At 39.6% G+C, this 18,592-nt stretch overlaps 1 protein-coding gene across 3 annotated transcripts in view; it reads right to left on the bottom strand.

The window, feature by feature from the left end:
• Window positions 1-18,592, bottom strand: part of LOC115851029 (CD302 antigen) — a 129,253-nt gene that overhangs the window by 101,370 nt on the left and 9,291 nt on the right. For 2 of the 3 annotated variants that reach the window (XM_030852687.2, XM_030852685.2), the window contains exons 3-8: window positions 15,771-15,941; window positions 12,938-13,102; window positions 6,456-6,566; window positions 5,201-5,341; window positions 2,545-2,739; window positions 1,447-1,604 (exon numbers count right to left, since the gene is read on the bottom strand). In XM_030852687.2, coding sequence (XP_030708547.2) covers window positions 1,447-1,604; window positions 2,545-2,739; window positions 5,201-5,341; window positions 6,456-6,566; window positions 12,938-13,102; window positions 15,771-15,941 — 941 coding nt within the window. The remainder of the gene's footprint in view (window positions 1-1,446; window positions 1,605-2,544; window positions 2,740-5,200; window positions 5,342-6,455; window positions 6,567-12,937; window positions 13,103-15,770; window positions 15,942-18,592) is intronic. The other variant, XM_060302389.1, reaches the window with a different exon arrangement.

Genomic DNA, 18,592 nt, shown 5'->3' with positions numbered 1-18,592 from the left:
ATGTTTCTGAAGAACCTAGGGGCAGGACAGGAATAAAGATGCAGATGTAGAGAATGGACTTGAGGACACAGGGAGAGGGAGGGGTAAGCTGGGATGAAGTGAGAGAGTGGCATGGACATATATACACTACCAAATGTGAAATAGATAGCTAGTGGGAAGCAGCCGCATAGCACAGGGAGATCAGCTTGGTGCTTTGTGACCACCTAAGGGGTGAGATAGAGAGGGTGGGAGGGAGGGAGACGCAAGAGGGAGGAGATATGGGGATATACGTATATGTATAGCTGATTCACTTTGTTATAAAGCAGAAACTAACACACCATTGTAAAGCAATTATACTCCAATAAAGATGTTAAAAGAACAAACAAACAAACAAAAACTTTGGGGCAGGTCACCTAATCTCCCTGTCTGAGTTTCCTCATATGTAAGAAGATGATGATGATTAGAATAGCTACTCCCTAAGAATTTTAGAATCAAAAGTTTCTGCCAACTCTACTTCAGTCTAGACGTCAAAGTTCTATCTTTCAAATATGCTCCTTAACATTGATTTTGCTTAAGTCACTCTGCTTTCTTTGAATTAAATTTTAGTAAGTCAATTGTGATGCGGGTCAGTTTTGAACGTTGGAAGCTGTCTAGATAAGCCAGCAGTTCACTCTGGCCTATGGGACCTCATTTCTATCTTTGATACTCTTTTAAAGATATCCTGTGTACCCTTTTAAATAGAGCATTAAATGGGACACCCTTCTAAATTCAGCTTTACACCTTTCTAAAAACATCTTTACTATTGAAACACTTCTAAATAGCCCTGCCATTTATGGCTTCCACTTAAGTCTCTCTAGAAGTCGGAGTGACACGACTGGCCTCCCAAACAATTAGGAGTCCACAGGAAAGTGCTACAAACAAAAATATAGAGATACGTATGTCCTTTCGGCTCAATAGTTTATTTTGGACTCTTCTGAAAGTCCAAAGCATGCTCAGTAAACATTTATGCATTCTATAGGAGTAAGACAGTCTCTGAACCAAGTCAGACCTAATTTTTTAACAACACTAGTTTTTCAGTTCTCAAAGTTGGCTTACTTTGATCTGAACATGAGAAGATGGGATTTTCCAGGTCAAATTGTGGCTACCTGCTAAATATCACACTGGTGGTACTGAGAGAAAGCAGCTTCTCAGAAGCAATCTGGCACAAGAATCTGAGCTCTAAAGGGATTCTCTTGATCTGTTTCACACCAGAGAAGATACTCTCAGACAGGAATTGGATTGCTTCTTTAGTAATTGCTTTATTTACCTTTTCTCAGCAGCTACTGGAAAGACAGTCTACAGTGTTTTTACCTTTTATTTTCTTTCCCAGCTTAAACACAAATATCCCAACCAAAGTCATCTTATTATTATTATTAGATTTTCAGGTATAACAATAAGGATATAAATAAACTTGAGGAGGTTTCCTACCTTTCCTAAATAGGAAACACAGTTGGGAGTCTTATTGTAGGGAACATGTGGCTCATTCTCATCCCAATAAGTCAGAGTAACTTCAGTACCATCTGACCACTGAAATAGAGTTGGTGTATTTATGTTCCTAAGGCCTGTCCATACTTCTTCTTTGGCATCTAAAAGAAAAATGTTTTATTTGTTTGGTTACTCAATTACATTCTTCAATATATACAATATGCTACTGAGTTTTACATTCTGATATGGGGTGTTAGGAGCCTTGACGGTATTTTTTTTCTTTTAAAATTTTAATTCAGTAAATGGTACTCTTAATTAACCTGTAAAAGTATTGATAAGTTAGGCAGGCCCGATGATGAGGGCTTTTCAGGTCACTTATACAGGTAGGGCACACAGGTGGAACAGCTGTACTATGACCTGTAGGCTGGATGTTCCTGATACCTGGTTTAGATAAACCTTGCTTTATGAGAAATAATGAAACCCTACAAATACAGTCATAGATATTCCAATTAGAATAAGGATATTGTCCATCACGGCCATGGAATGACTCTACTGCCTTCCCAGGTAAAACAACTGGCACCATGCTGGCACAGAATAGGTATCTAGTACTTACTATTACTATGGGTGAATCCTAGGAGGAGGTCTTAATACTGGCTCTCTAGTGTTTCGTTCTTCATTTTTCAGCTTTCAAATAATTATAAAAGTGAAACAATCATCACTTAAGTGTTGGGAGTAATTTAAACAGCATTTAGCTTATGAGAAGAGGGAAATGATTCAATCGATGGTTGTACTGTCAGGTTGGTAGCTGCTAGCTACATGCGGCTATTCAAAACTGTAAATCAATTAAAATGAAATGAAAGTAAAAATTCAGTCCTCCAGTCGCCCTAGCTACATTTCAAGGGCTCAAAAGCCACAAGTGGCTGGTGGCTACTGAATTGGACAGCACAGATTACAGAATGGTTCCATCACTGCAGAAAATTCTATTAGACCATGCTGATGTACAGGATCAAACTGTAAGCTTTTCTTTCTTGCTAAGAATCTGAAAACAGGGATACTTTAAAATGTTTTAAACCTCTCAAAGAGGATATCTTAAAAACTTACCCCCATTATGGAGTTTTGTGACAATCAGCTCCACATCTGCTAAAGAATGAATGCTGATGAGGTCACTGCTGAAGGTTTTGCATTTCATATGTGCCTTATCCCAGGAATCACTTTCATTTACCAGCAGATAGCAGAATCCATTATTTGGCAGCCAGTCTGCTGCATCACAGCGGGTATCTGAGTATGTCCAAACATCTGGAGGAAAAGAAGCTATTTATATTCCAGTAAAGACACATCTATTTTGAATCAATATTTAAATTCCTGAATATTGAATTGCAAATTCTTCTTTCTTGAATCATAAGACTTCTGGAAAACTGGAGAATGCGATGTCAGATGGTACAGTGACATGCATTTTTGTGGTGCCTAATGTATACATAACATCATAAGAGTGACTGCAGGTATTCAGATAATAATGTGACTTTAAAGGGATACAAATGTGCTACATGGCTGGCCACAGACTATTTAAAGAGGGATTGCCCTTAGTCCTAGTAGACAGAAGAAAAGTGTGGGGTAAGCCAGTTGTTGACAAATCTCTTCCTGGGTATGGGATTTGTGAGGTTCCCCTCCAGTCTCTGACTTTGAGAGATTATGAAGTTGAGCCTCCTTTTCATGTATGGTCAGCTTAGCAAAGGAATGTGCATTAATGCTCACTGTTGAACAGAGAACAGGCAGAGATTTAAGGAACATAATAAAACATTTATTCACTTCACACCCAAGAAATGGCATCACTGGAGGAAAAGGGCATCTCTGGACCTCTTCTTTCCTCCCCTCTGCTAGTCTTACAGTCCATGGAATGAGGGACTCTTTGTTTTGACTATAATAAAACTCACTCAAGTGATGGTCAAGAAAGCTTAGAGAAAAAGAGCAAGGTATAAACCATACAAAATACTTCTACCTACCCCTCTTAAAAGAACTAGAAAACAGTTTGGCTTTTCAGGCTTCATGGATTCGGACCACTTGGAATGTTTGTTATAAGAAAACATAGCATCTTAAAAATGTGGACAGTTTGAGTTTTACTAAACGATAAAATTCAGGTTCAGCTTCTCACACTTGTAAAATAACTCAATTAGCTTTAAGGTCCTGAAATAGCACTTATTATTATGATATTTTACAATTATAATAAAAGAACAGAGGGAAAAACACCCATAATTGAACTTGAAATAATTATTTTCATATTCTAGTCTTTGTCTCTATGAATACATATTTTTACAAGATTAAAATGATAGGTAGGCATATGATTTTGTTCTGCTTTTTTTTTTTTTTTTTTTTTTTTGCGATACGCAGGCCTCTCACTGTTGTGGCCTCTCCCGTTGCGGAGCACAGGCTCCGGACGCGCAGGCTCAGCGGCCATGGCTCACGGCCCCAGCCGCTCCGCGGCATGTGGGATCTTCCCGGACCGGGGGCACGAACCCGTGTCCCCTGCATCGGCAGGCGGACTCTCAACCACTGCGCCACCAGGGAAGCCCCTTGTTCCGCTTTTTGTATTTTCCTGCTGGCACAGTTATTTTAATAAATGCATACTGTTCAATCATGTGGAAGCATCTTGATTTACTTAACAATTGATACTACAGGATATTTATTTGATCTATCATTAGTCATCCTGGTTTATTTTCATTTGTGCTGTTTTTTCTGCTATGCCTTTTATCGTATGGACTAAATTTGGTTTGAATCAACTTGGAAGATAAATGTTCATTTTCCCCTATTATTTTTTAAACTTAAAATATAGCTTTATGCTCCTATTTGGATGATAAGAAATTTTATGCTTTATTCTCTTCCCCCAACATTCCTTAAAGCAAGACATTTTAAAACCTCCTCTTCTCCTCCCAGTTTTAAGTATTAGTTTTTCTTATTCAGTGAGGATTTAATCAAATACCAGGTATACGGTGGGCGCTGTGAAAGACAGTAGGGTATTTCTCTTCTCCATTCTTTCAAAGACTTTTCTTTCAAACTTTTCTGCAGCTCAGAAGTTGCAGCTGTCCTGTGTCTCTCTTATCCCCGAACTCCCTGGAAACCCCCCCCCCCGTGTACATATTTTGTCCATCTGCACCCCTCCTTTCTACCTGACTTAGCAACACAAAGAACTAGTCTGGCAAAAAAGGAGAGAGAGGTGGGCAAAGAAGGGGTGGGCATTGTGGGGAAGGGGGTGGGAACATTCCCGTGTCCATATCATTTTTTACTTCCCACGGAGGTAGGTAATATATAAGACCTGGCCTTAAAGCAGTGGCCCTCAAACTTGAGTGTGTATCAGAATCACCTGGAAGGCTTTTTAAAACCCAGATTGCTGGTTCCCACCCTCACAGTTCCTGATTCAGTAAATCTGGGGTAGGTCCTGAAAATTTGCATTTCTTACAGGTACAGGTGAAGCTGATGCTCTTGGTCTGGGGAAACCACTCTGCTCTAGAGAAAGAAGAGCCACCTGTGAACAGAAATATATTTCCTATCTAGAATATCTCTGCCTTCTCATGGGCATATACCAAACCAAAGCTTTACTCATGTGGAGTTGATAATATCTAACCACAGGTTCAAAACCAAATACTCCCCTGCACTGGCAGTATCAGGTGAAGGAAAGGGGAAAACAGGTATCTGAAATGGATTCACTTGACTTCACAAAACTGTAATTGTGGCATCTCTTTGTTGGAGGAAGTGAGAAAGGTACCTGTCAACTCCACTGTGTTATTTAACAGTTTCTTGCAGATGTAGGGCAGTTGAGCCTCACAGGAAAAACTCTGCCACAGACCCGAGTCGGCATCCATTCTCGCACAGCTTGATCTGTCAATTATAGGTGCACTCGGCACATCTTGAACAGCAGGATTTTCAAAGAGTTAAAAGAAGAAGGTTGGGGGCAAGGGTGGTGGTTAGAAAAAAATAACTTGTATTCCTAATTTTCTGCTTTTAGGGGGACTCATAAAATAGTTAAAACTTTCAACTAAATTGAAATGTTTAAGCTGCAATGGACAATCATGTGCTTACCTATGTCTTCTTAAATACAGGATATGGTGGGGGGGGCAGGAATACTCTGATCTGTTGTAGTTAATTTAAAAACCAAAACCAAAAACCAAACCTCTGCCCCAAACCAACTTGCATGTCATATCTTGTGGTCAGTAGCTCTTAATTTGCTACCCTACACAATAAAAATACCGATTTATGATTCTGCCATGCCTTTAAGGCTTTAAGATTAAATTCTCTTTAAAGATTTTATTTACTGAGATAATAGAAAATTTATTTACTACTTATAAAATTCCATTAACTAAAATGTCCCATGTACTGGTATCTTATTGTGCTTATTTTTCTTATATGTATGCAGAATATTTTGGTACTGAAGTTAGTGTTAACTTTTACATTCTACATTTGTCAGAAGCCTATGGTTTTATTTTTTAAAAAGGTATCTAAACCTTCTTTCCAGGGGGAAAAAAGGCATTTTGGCTAGTTAGTGAGTTAGGGTTTGTTTATTTAGTATAAAATTTTCTTTAAGGTCTTTTTTTGTGTATTAAAATATAACCATTATGTTGTCAGTACTTGGGTGCTGCAGTGGAAGACACCAAGAGTTTGAGGAACATTTCCATATCAGAGTTAAGCTGCAGATGAAACACAACATGGGTCAGTCATGGACACATCAAGTCCTCTCAGGGACACAGAATGGTTCCTGGGCCACGTAGCGGGGCTCATTCTGCTCCTATCTAAAAATGCAGCGTCACTCTAAAGATTAGGGACAAATGCTCAGTTGCCCACGCTGGGGGTCAACTTGCCTATAATGGTATCACAAGCGTGTAGGAAAAAATATTCTTCTGAGAGGTAACCATAATAAGAGTTGTCAAGGTTTGAAATTTGTACAAGCTCTCAGGGGATGGGAAACTCTTATTTTTTTTGAAGGCTGTGCTCTGTGCATAGTAAGCGGAAGAGGGAGCAATTACCTGGGTCCCAGTTGAGAAAGTTTAATGGCTTGTGGTCTGACCATTCCCAGCCTCTAGCAGAGTACAGCTGATTTAAACCAATCCAGAAAATTCTTGGAATGCCTTCTTTTTCTGTAAGAATTACACATTTTTAAAAAGTGACAAAATTACCTGTTATTATCTAAGTCAGACTTAAGTTTATACTAACAGCAAAAATATCTGAAGGCCTTGATTATGAGGCAGGAACCCTGTAGGAGGCTGTCTATCCAACAAAGGCAGATGATGTGAGAGGCAACAAAACTGCAGTCTATTGAGAAACCCAAAGGCTGCTAAGTTAATTCGCTGCTGCTTTCCCATTAGCTTGTCCAATTCCCTTTCTTCTAGTAAGAACAGAATATTCTCAGAGTAGATGTTTCACTATCTACTTTTAATCCTCTTGTACTGATATAGAAAAAGTAGTTTCCATTACATATCTAAGTTTTGAAGGTCTGATTATATTCCATACTGACAGTTTAAATTCGTTAAGCACATATCATTTGCCAGGTACTAAGGACATAAAAACCAAAACGATAAAGTCCTGCCCTCATGACGAGTTCAATCTAGTAGGACACAGATATGGATCCCCAAATGGTGAAGTGTAACCAGTACTGTTTCAGAAATATGTACTGAGCTAGGCAAGGGATATACAACTCTAGAGTCCAGAGGAGACATTAAGGCTGGAGATACAGAATGGGACACACACACACACAAAAAAACACACGCAAACACTCGTGTTACAGTTGAGATGCATCATTCAAAGTTATTATTTGACAACTAGATGACATTAGCATAAAAGAAAAAGAGAAGCAGAAATACTTTAAATAGAGAAGCTAAGTGCTGATATGCCACTCAATGTGCACATGCTCACAAGCAATGGATGCAATCATGCTTGTTGTATGGGGCCATGTGTATTAAAAAGAGAATGTGCGAACAATTGTAAGGATTTTCACACCACTGTCAAGGAAGTCAACACCATCATTCAAGAACCTGGTAAGACTTTATCGACATCACAAAGAATTTGAAGATATTAAAGGCCAAGTAGAAGAGATAAAGCAACTAATGAAATGGTCTACAGAAGACAAGGATGATGTTGACAAACAGGAAGAGCTAACAGGTTGGAATCTCTATAAATTTGTTGAAATATTCCCAGCAATAAAACACATGATAACAGTTTCTCAATTCCTCCCAGAGAATTCTGTATGATATATTATAGTATTATATATATAATTCATGTATCTTTATATATAAATATAAAATACAATTCTATATTACACAATATATATATTATATAAATATAAATAATTCTTAAAGTATGGATTTTGTTCCATCATACATTTCGGATATATCTGTGTGATTTGCATGCAGAGAACCATATCCATACCTTAAGGGCTCTTTGAGGGTAATTTTGACTATATGTAATTTTTGCCTTACTTTCACACTTTAGAACCCAAATGCCTAAAACAAGTAACTTCACCAGAACTGACACCTGGGAGTGGAGGAGAATCCCTGGGTAAAGCAGAAATAGCACCAGCAAAGACAAAAGCGGCCAAGAGCAGTAACCTGGACACCAACATCCAAGGGATGGGCAGGAGTCTGGGAAGAGGGTGGTAGGACAGAGGCCCAATTATCACTCCAGTGAGGAATAAATGTGAGGTTAAAAGTGAACTGTAGGGGCTTCCCTGGTGGCGCAGTGGTTGAGAGTCCGCCTGCCGATGCAGGGGACACGGGTTTGTGCCCCGGTCCAGGAGGATCCCACATGCCGCAGAGCGGCTAGGCCCGTGAGCCATGGCTGCTGAGCCTGTGCGTCCGGAGCCTGTGCTCCGCAGCGGGAGAGGCCACAACAGTGAGAGGCCCGTGTACCGCAAAAAAAAAAAAAAGTGAATTTTAAGGATACACTGTGCTTTCCAGGAGCTTCACTGTGAAAGATAGAGGCAGGGCCTCAGGGTCTAGGGAAAAAATTTTTAATGGTAGAAGTTTAAACAAGTTTATAGCCTACTGGGGAAGAGTTAATAGAGTGAGTGTCGATAAAAGTATAAGAGATAGAAGAAACAGTTGATGTGGATACAATGAGCTTGGAGGAAGTAGTTAACCTTGAACGAGCTGGAGAAATAACAGTATAGATAAATTTGTAAGTGTGAGGGTGACAAACTAAGGGTTCACCTCACTTTTCTCAAGGAGACAGATGATAAGGATACTCTCTCTACTAAGGAAGGAGAAGGTGGATGTTTGGGTAGATGGCTTGAGGAGAATGTTGAAGGGAACTCTGGATTTATCCTTTTCTTTCACCTTGTTAGCATAAGCAAAGGCTGCCAGCACTGGCATAGCAAGACCTTGAGGAATTACTCTAATCTAAATCTTTCTTCATTAGTAAATGTGATTGATTTTCCAGCATTCCTAAAGAAGTCCTGGGAACTATGACATATTGATGGTACTCCAGACTCAACCATACCTTGACATTCAGAATTCCTTTCATTCATCTCTAACCAGGGATACTATAGAGGACCAATCCTTCCCATCTATCCCAAGTTCAATGTCCTCTTTTCCATGAAGACTTTCCAGATATCCCCCAGCAGGAAGTCTGAATAATCCTACTGCTTCCTATGAATAATCCTATTGTTCACCTGCACATGACAAGTACACATTTACAGTGGAATGAAATGATGTTTGGAGGGTGTCAGGCTCTTGTTTACTTCATCACAATGTTCTATTTGTGATCTGTATTGATGATGACTTATTCTTCACTAGAATCATAAGATTTTAAAATTGTGACTGTGTTGGTAAATTCAAATGCTCTTTATGTGTCTCGTGCCAGGTGGGTGTGATAAATTTTAAGGGCCCTGGTTGGGCAGATGCAAAGGGCAGGGATTTCTTATATGGCCTGGACAATTTGGAGCTTGATTTTTCCCTTCCTAGAGTCCAGGCAAGGAAAGCTATGATGCATTTCCTCCAAATGCATCATTAGATTGTTTGGCAGGGCGTTGACCAATTTGAGACTCTATCAATGCCCATCTTTGCCATCAAGAATCAGATGATTGCTAGCGTAAGTTCCTATATCTAATCAAATGGGCGAGTCCAATAAGCTAGATATTCTTGACTGTTCCCAACACCCCTATTCCGACATGACCCTCTATTTCTATTCCTCTTCCCACAATGAGAAACTGCAGGGCCTGATAATGGTCATGCATCTGGGATGAACATCAGAAAGGCCACAGCAAGCAGAGGCCCTGACCTAGGAGTGTTCTAGCCTTGGGTCACTATCAAGGTAGTTCAAAGTGAGCAGCCCCTGAGGCCAGAGATAAATTAGAAAGAATTGAAATGTGTTGTTCCTGCTCTGGGGACTCTCAGTCCTCCTTTGAGCTCTGGGGTTGAATCTGTGGTTACAGGTCCCCGGGAAGGCCAGAGCCATAGGAAATTAGACTCTCAAACAGAATCCAGCGAGGCTGAGGAAACCAAATCCCCCACCGTAGGTCCCTGTATTAGTAAAACAAAATCGAAACAAGCTAATTAGGTGCAGGGCAGGCACAAAAGAGAAAGAAAGTTCTTTTAGACTGCATGGGATTTATCTTCAAGAGAGCTGATTCTGCTTTATTTCTGTCAGCAAATTCCCTAGTCCCACCTAACTACTAGCTGCGAAACCCTGAGGTCCTTTGGGAATAACATTCTCCACTATCTTCTGTGTATGTATAACTCTTATTTCCCTGAGTAGATCAAGCACTTTGATCACAAAATCTCTGATTCACTTTTGTGGGCCCCACTGTTCCTAGCCCACTGTTTAACATGGTAGTTTTCAGGGAAGGGACACAATATTAATAGGGACTTCAAGAAATGTTCCAGATGTTAAAGTACAGCTTTCTTAGGTCTTAGGAAACCGGCAGTCATAATTAGGCATACTGATATCCCTAAAGAACACTCACAGTGAAAGAGAAGCTTGGATCACTAGAAAGGGCTGTACCTCTAAAATTAGTGATATGCAAAAAATGTGGGGAGTGTCTGGCCAGGGATAGGGGAAAACTGGGTCCTTCAACACATTATCTCACTTTTATGTGTTATTAAAGAAAACTGATGCATAAAGGAAGCCTGCAACATTTATTCCTCCAAATGCATCATTAGATTGTTTGGTATGGTGTTGATGTCACACTTTGACACCTTTTTCCTTCATTGAAGCTATCAGTTTCCAAATGTCAGTATTTTGGGAAACTTAAATGTATTGGTCCTGTCTACTCTCAAAAATATTTTTTGTAAGGTTTCAGCGGGGTCTGGAATAGAATTCCATTGCCAAACACTAGCCCATTATGCTTCTCTGACAGATTTCTATTCAAGACGTCTGATTATTTAAGTCCCGAACAACACAGGAAAAGGTTAAAACTATAAGAAAGAGGTCTGAATAAAGCTTAAGCCAAAAAGCATGACAAAAGACCAGCAGACTTTTTTCTGAGGTTACACAGGTTTATAACATTACAGAAGTTTCATGTGCGCAACATTATATTTCAACTTGTGTACACACTACAGCGTGCTCACCACCAAATTTTAGTTTCCATCCATCACTACACAGTTGACCCCTTTTACCCATTTCACCCACTTCTCTCCCTGCTTCCCCTCTGATAACCATTGCTCTGTTCTCAGTATCTATGTGTTTGTTTTTTTTTGGTTTGGGTTGTTCGTTTATTTATTTAAATATTTCACATGAGTGGAACCGTACAGTATTTGTCTTTATCCGTCTGACTAATTTCACTTAACACAATACTCTCAAGTTCTCCCCATGACGTTTTTCACAGGAATAGAACAAAATTTTATATAAACAAGATTTACCTGGAGGCACAAAAGACCCCCAAATAACCAAAGCAATCCTGAGAAAGAAGAACAAAGCTGGAGGTAGCCACTCTCTGATTTCAAATTTTACCACAAAGCCATAGTAATTAAAACAGTAGAGTATTGGCAGGAAAAACAGACATATAGATCAAAAGAACAGAATTGAAAACCCAGAAATAAAGCCATGAATATATGGACAACTGATTTATAACAAAGGGGCAAAGAACATACAACGGAGGAAGGATAGTCTCTTCAATAAATGGTATTGGGAAAACTGGACAGCCATGTACAAAAGAAAGAAACTAGACCACCATCTTGTACCACACAAAAAAATCAACTCAAAATGGATTGAAGACTTGAATGTAAGACCTAAAACCATAAAATTCCTAAAAGAAAACATAGGCAGTGTGTTCTCTGACACCAGTGTTAGCAATGTTTCTGGATATGTTTCCTTAGGCAAGAGAAACAAAAGCAAAAGTAAATAAACTGGCCTATATAAAACTGAAAGCTTCTGCACAGCAAAGGAAACTATCAACAAAACAAAAAGACAATCTACCAAATGGGAGAAAATATTTGCATGTCATTTATCCTATAACGGTTAATATTAAAAATATACAAAGAACTCATACATTTCAACAGCAAAAAACAAACAACCCAATTGAAAAATGGGCAGACGATCTGAATTGACATTTTTCCAAAGACGACATACAGATGGCCAACATACATATGAAAAGATGTTCGACATGGCTAGTTATTAGGGAAACTCAAATCAAAACCACAATGAGACATCACCTCATGCCTGTTCGAATGGCTGTTGTCAAAAGGGCAAGAAATAAAAAATGCTGGAGAGGATGTGGAGAAATGGGAACCCTCTTACACTGTTGGTGGGAATGTGAAAGTCCAGTAGACTTTTAATGATGAAAACAAAGAAAAAAAAGATATGTAAGAGGAGTAAGTACTATAGTAAAAAAGCAAGGGCTCTGGAGTTATACACGTTGATATTCAAATCCCAATTCTGGTACTTCATAGCTCTGAGATGTTGGGTATATTATTTCTAAACATCAATTCCCAATCTGTAAGTGGGGATAAAAATACTTGTCTTACGGTGTTGTAATGATGATTAAATTATAGTTGACCCCTGAACAATATGGGTTTGAACTATGCAGGTCCACTTATATGCAGATTTTTTCACTAAATACATACTACAGAACTATACAATCTATGATTGGTTGAATCTACAGATGTGGAACTGAACTCATTTATTCAAGTGTGAAGATTTTTTACTGAGGTGATCTACTCTGACTCAGCCACCTTCTCCACCTTCCTCAAGTTCTCTACCATTCAACGTTCAAAGAGTTTAATGCTTACCTTTCTTCAAATCCTTTCACCTAGGCTTCAGGTAGCAGTTTAATCTTGCTACCTCACCTCGTTTTCTGAATATTAACCTCTCTTGGTCTCTATCATGAGATGCATTTTCAATAGACAGAATAGGATTACATTCAGTATTTTTTACTTGTGGGCTTTGGTGTTGAAGTTTAAATCCCAAGAAAAGATAAATATATGCAGAAAACAACATACCTAGATACGAAAACAGAAGGCAGACAGCACCTTTACAATCGCAGCAATTTGCTCTACCACACACAACTTAAACCTACCTGTAAGATAAGTTAACTCAGCAGCACTGTTGATGCTCAGTAAGTCAGCTCCTTGACTCTGACATGAAACATAAGCTTCTTTCCAAGAAAGAGTTGCCTGAGTGTTAAACTGGTAGCAACTTCCCATCTCCTCTTTCTTTTCCCAATTATCTTCACAGCCATTTTCTTTGATAAAAAGATACGTTAGTGATCATAAAGTAAGGGCACAATGTTGTCTATTACTTAAAATGCTTACAAATACTGCCATTCAATTTGCATACTCTTAGGATATGCTAAAATGGAGGCTGTTATTGTTCTACTGGACAACGTTTTGATTCTTTGGTTACACAAAAAAACTGAAGTCATAGGACAGGAAATGACTTAGGCTGGCTAAAGCTTCCACTCTCCTATCTTCTACCCTCCCTTTACCCCCATCAATTACAATGCCATGTTTTAGCCCATGCCTACCCTCTGCCTCAAAGTAGGAGTCTTCAACTGTGCTCAACCCCTGAGCTCACTTAAAGATGGTGGCAGACTGCAGAGGGGTTTGCTCATGGCCTGCAGTGAAACCACTGGATATGCATGTGTGTGTGTTTAGACATGCTGCTTAAGTACCCAAGATTTAAAGCCTAGTGATAGCTTATTTGGGAAACTCAGTCCATTTTCTCCTTAATATTTTAATAGATGATTTAATATATGACAAATATTATATAACTAACATTATACATGCATTGTATATCTATATGTACATATATATGTGCATATATGTGTTTATAAACATACAGATACGCATGTGAACATCATTTTCTTTCACAAATATCTAAAAAGCATGTATAATTTCAGATGAAGAACCTTCAAGCTCTTTCTGGGACAAGATTTGTAGGTCTTGATACAACTAGTTCAAAAATATACTCACAGCCTCCTATGTGCTCCCAACAAGGAGAAAAAACCAACATAACTTATGTCAAGCGTATCCCAGGTTTCACTTGGGGTTTTTCCAAAGGGTCTCCCATAACCAGTCAAACTTATGGACTCTCAAGCTGGAAGGCCCCTTAGAGATCATTTTGTGTCATGTCTTCATTTCACAGATAGGAACAAAGATATAGGGGTGTTTGTGGCAAAGCTATAACCAGAGTACTGTTGTCTAAGTCTGGTGGTGTTGATCTTCTGAATGGCATACACTGCTTCTTCAGCCACTTCTGAATGTCCTAAATAACAACAGACGTTGTTCTGATATTTGGTAAAAACAAAATAGGTGGATTTGCAAGTGCATTGCCTAAAGGTTCTTTGTTACCACTAAGGCCAACACTTGTAAATCTGGAAACTTTCAGCAGGAGGGCAGTGTGTTTGCTATAAAATACAGTCTCCGTGGTTTGGCAGTTCTCAGGTTTGAGAAACTCACAATCTTGCTTCTTCTGTAGAAAGGGAGTCACATGAATGCACTGACAATCCCCCCTTCCATCCAAAGTAGGCTAAAGGCACCAAGACACATGTCAGTCAAGGCAGCAAGGTAGAATGGGATAAATACACAGGGGAATAAGGGTCAGGAATCCTGGGATCTCCACCCGGCTCCACACAAATATGGTCTGACCCAGACAGGCTATTTCATCAACCAAGGCCCCAGAAATCTGTATTTTAACAAACTCTCCAAGTGATTCTGTTGCAACCTGAAGTTTGAGAACCATTGGCTCAATATAATTTCTTCAAGTTGCTTAGGACTCTGCATTTTGAAGCTCAGCTTCCCTTAAGGAGAACTGAGCTCTGGTGGTGGTATTACTAATACCACCAGACTGACTACTGAATAAGGCATGATAGTACAATTATTTGAGGCAAGGACTTCAGAGCCAGATATCCTGGGTTTGAATCCTAGCTCTGAAATTTATTAGCTATGTGACCTTAGGCAAATGAATTAACTCCCCCGTGCCTCACGTTGCTCATCTGTAAAATGGTGCTAAATAATGGTACCTACTTTGTAGAACTGTGTGAGGATTAAATGAGTTAAGAAAGGCTGAATGCTTAGAATAGTACCTGACACTCGGCAGTGCCAGGTAATAACTATTACTACTTTAAGTAATAACTATTACTACTTAGGCCTGGAGCTTTTTCCTTTCTATTTACTGTAGATTCTTTTAACTTATTGCCCATTAAAAAATATTTCTTAGGCACCCATCACATGTCAGGTACCATGATCCCCTGTAATTCTCACCAGATTATCGAGAAAATATGTCTCGGTTATATACCGGATAGTGACGCAGCTGCTGCTTTGGTCTCTCTTTCTAAAGAACAATGAATATTTTAGCACACCCTGAAGAGTTTGCTTCAAGTAAGAAGCAACTAGAAAAAATGCTTTGACCAACGTACAGGTACAGCAGAAGGAACAACGTCACCAATTTTGAGAGGGATAGGGATATCTGTCTCTTGTTCGTTGCTCTTTACTCAGGCCATAAACATACTTAGGTCTCCATCATCTGAAAAGAAGCTTCCTCAGTCCACTATCACCCATCTTCTTTGAACACTAGTTTTTTGGAAACTGCTCTATTAAAGGCCAACAGCAATTTCCTGACTGCTCCTGCCTGGTCCATTTCCCCTTCCTAAGGTATCTGGGGGTATAGAACACTTCTTCATCCTTTGTCTTCCATCACAACATTCTGTCTTGATTTTCTTCCTGGCCTACTTCTGAAAGTAAGTTCTTAGCTACACACGACTTCTCTCTCTTTCCTCAAATATATACCCCTTCTCTAGGATATTTGTTTTCGTCATTTTTGAGTCACGATGGACCCTTCCTTCTCCCTTTTGCCTCATAGGAATGGTATCCTTTCCCTTCCACATATGAAGTTTACCAGCCCATACATACCTGGTTGTAAGCAGATGCCCCACTTTTGATCATATTCATAATTTAAGGTGGTTGCACACCATGGCCCACTGCGATCTCCATCATGAATGCACTCATGGTGCCAGGTCCCATTAACTAAGAATGGAAATTCACAAGGTCTCCCATAGGAGTTCCCATCTCTAGTATAGATCTCTGTGGGTTGGGGAGAAAGTAGAGGAAAGAAGAGTTAAAAACTGGATAATCAGCTTTAGTTAACTAATTTCTAAAACTGTTGTGAAACAAAGATTATGTTTTCACATGTATGAGAATATAGTATCTGGGTGGGCTGCACAGTGTGGAGATTCAGAGCATGGATGCCGGCTCCCCCACTGATCATCTGTGCGTCTGTGGGCAAGCTTTCCAACCTCTATCAGTCTCAGTTTCTGCATTTGCAAATTAGGAATAATGATATGGGGCTCATAGGGTTATTCATGAGATTCTATGAGATGATCCATGTAAAGCTTCATTAACTGTGATGCGATGAAGAGCTAAAAGATTCCAGCTTTACCCAGTAAGGATCAACGGACTACTGTGGGTAGCAGAGTACTTCACCAGAAGGGGTGCCCCGCTTGAGATTAAACTTACACTCTATTTTCTTTAGTAAGAGTGAGGCTAGAAAAATACCTTGGAATCACTGAGGCTGGTTGTGGACTTTGAAACTAACTGTGCAGTTAGAGAGATGCACAAATAGCCCTGTTGTTTACAGTCTGGTGGTAGAACTGAGGCTGTGCGTTTTGAGGAAGGAGGACGAAGGGCTGCTGAGTCTCTCAGCAGTCTCTTGGAGAGGGCAGGACATGGTAATTCAGATTCTGAAAGAAGAACCAGCTTCAGCTAGGCAGTCATGGAACCAGCTGGTGACCAGCAAGGTAGCAGAACTAGCTTTTCCTTTTAACAATTTCCTCTGGTACACAGAGAGGAACTGAAAAATTATTCTAACCTCAAATATGTCTGGAAATGCTGGAGGAAGTGCTCAATACTTATGTTGATAACAGTTCTTTTGGAGAGGTGTCTTATAGAACAGCTAACCCTGTGACTATCTCGCTCACTTTTTTCCATAGCCTTAATTTGTTTAAAACCGTGGTTGTTACCAGATCAAATAATGACTATTAGGTAAAGCATAGTAATCAGATCTTAGCATCATTTACCAGGCTATTAGGGTCCCTCAAAATGTCTCATAGATTTGCTTGAAAGTGTGCTTAAGGTAGAATTTGATTCCATATCCTTTATTATTCTCAAATGTTCATTTAACTTAAGTGTGAGACTTAATTAGACAGTTTAGAATGTATTAAGGAGCAGTACAGCAAAAGGAAGAGTAATCTAGATGCTTTTACTTGCAAACAATCTTTTAAGGAACATTGGGTTTTCCTTTGACATATAAATGGTTTTGAACAGTGTACTTCTGTTAAAGAGTAATTTGACCTTATATTTTATAAGGATTCTGCTTATTAGCATGTTTTATTTTTAACCATACCAAAACTCCCAATAGCTCATGACCAATTTCTCTTCCCAAATTACAGCACTTAAAAGGAGAGTCCCTGAGCACAATGACTATCATTTGTAGAACCATCGGGGGTTTTTTGTAAAACCTTGTGTTTCTGTAATACAAAGTACTTTCACTTGTTCTTTCCCATAAGCCCACAAGATCAGTAGGGCAAGTATTACACTTGTTTGTGAAATCCCCATTTTTGCAAAGTTAAGTGAAACATTCAGTCATTCAGCTGTGCCAGGGATGAGAACTGACTCTCTGATTAGAGTCCTTGACATATAAGGACAACTTGTGACACCAATGGCTGCTTTCTCAGGTTCCAAGGTAGTGTCATAGCTCAAAGCTGGGCTTCAATTAAAACGCTCTCCTGTTCACAATATGCTTTAAAGAATGATAACATGGAACAACCACCACAAGAGCAGCAGCTAAATTATGCTAACTGCTCACTAAGGGTTCTTTTTTTAAATAGATCTTTATTGGGGTATAACTGCTTCACAATACTGTTAGTTTTATTCTTGCACATTGTTCGATGCTACTGGACCTCTTAAGTCCCAAGCGTCTCCCCAGAGACACAGGCTTTCTTGAGAAGAACCTTCTCTGAATGTATGAATTTATGGTGATGGCAGCCTTAAGACAGCAGCTTATTCTACGATAGGCACAAATTTGTGAGATGAGATGCTTACACGGAAAACATTTTTTTTCTGGCCGCATGGCACTGCATGCGGGATCTAGTTCCCCGACCAGGGATCGAACCCGTGCCCCCTGCATTGGGAGCACAGAGTCTTAACCACTGGACTGCCAGGGAAGTCCTGAAAACTAACATTAATCTCTTTGGTAACACAAGACAAAACAGTTTCAATGTTTAGAGAGCTCGGCAGGCTTCTGAGTTGCTCAGAATTTAGACACTTCTACAGCCACCCCTCCACTGTCTACTTCCTCTGCATGATTCACCAAACATTCAAAACTTGAAGACTGCTAGTGAGGTCAAGATATCTTAATGATATAAATGCATACCTGGATGCTAGTCAAGAGCAATTTATTCATAAAATTTATACAGCTAAAATTTTTCTCTGAGAGAAACATGGCTCACACAGGATGGGGGTTGGGGAGGGAGGTAACCCAGGACACAACGACAGATAAATGTTCTTATATCAGAGGTAATAAAAAAAGAAATTATACAGCAAAAGCCAAGGGAGAAATAAAGAAGCTAAATTTGGCCTTCCCTGGTGGCGCAGTGGTTGAGAGTCCGCCTGCTGATGCAGGGGACACGGCTTCATGCCCCAGTCCGGGAAGATCCCACGTGCCACGGAGCGGCTGG

Source organism: Globicephala melas, chromosome 7 (genome assembly GCF_963455315.2).
Source record: "Globicephala melas chromosome 7, mGloMel1.2, whole genome shotgun sequence".
NCBI lineage: Eukaryota > Metazoa > Chordata > Mammalia > Artiodactyla > Delphinidae > Globicephala > Globicephala melas.
Note: the sequence above shows the minus strand (reverse complement) of the source record. Positions and strands in the feature narration are given on the sequence as shown.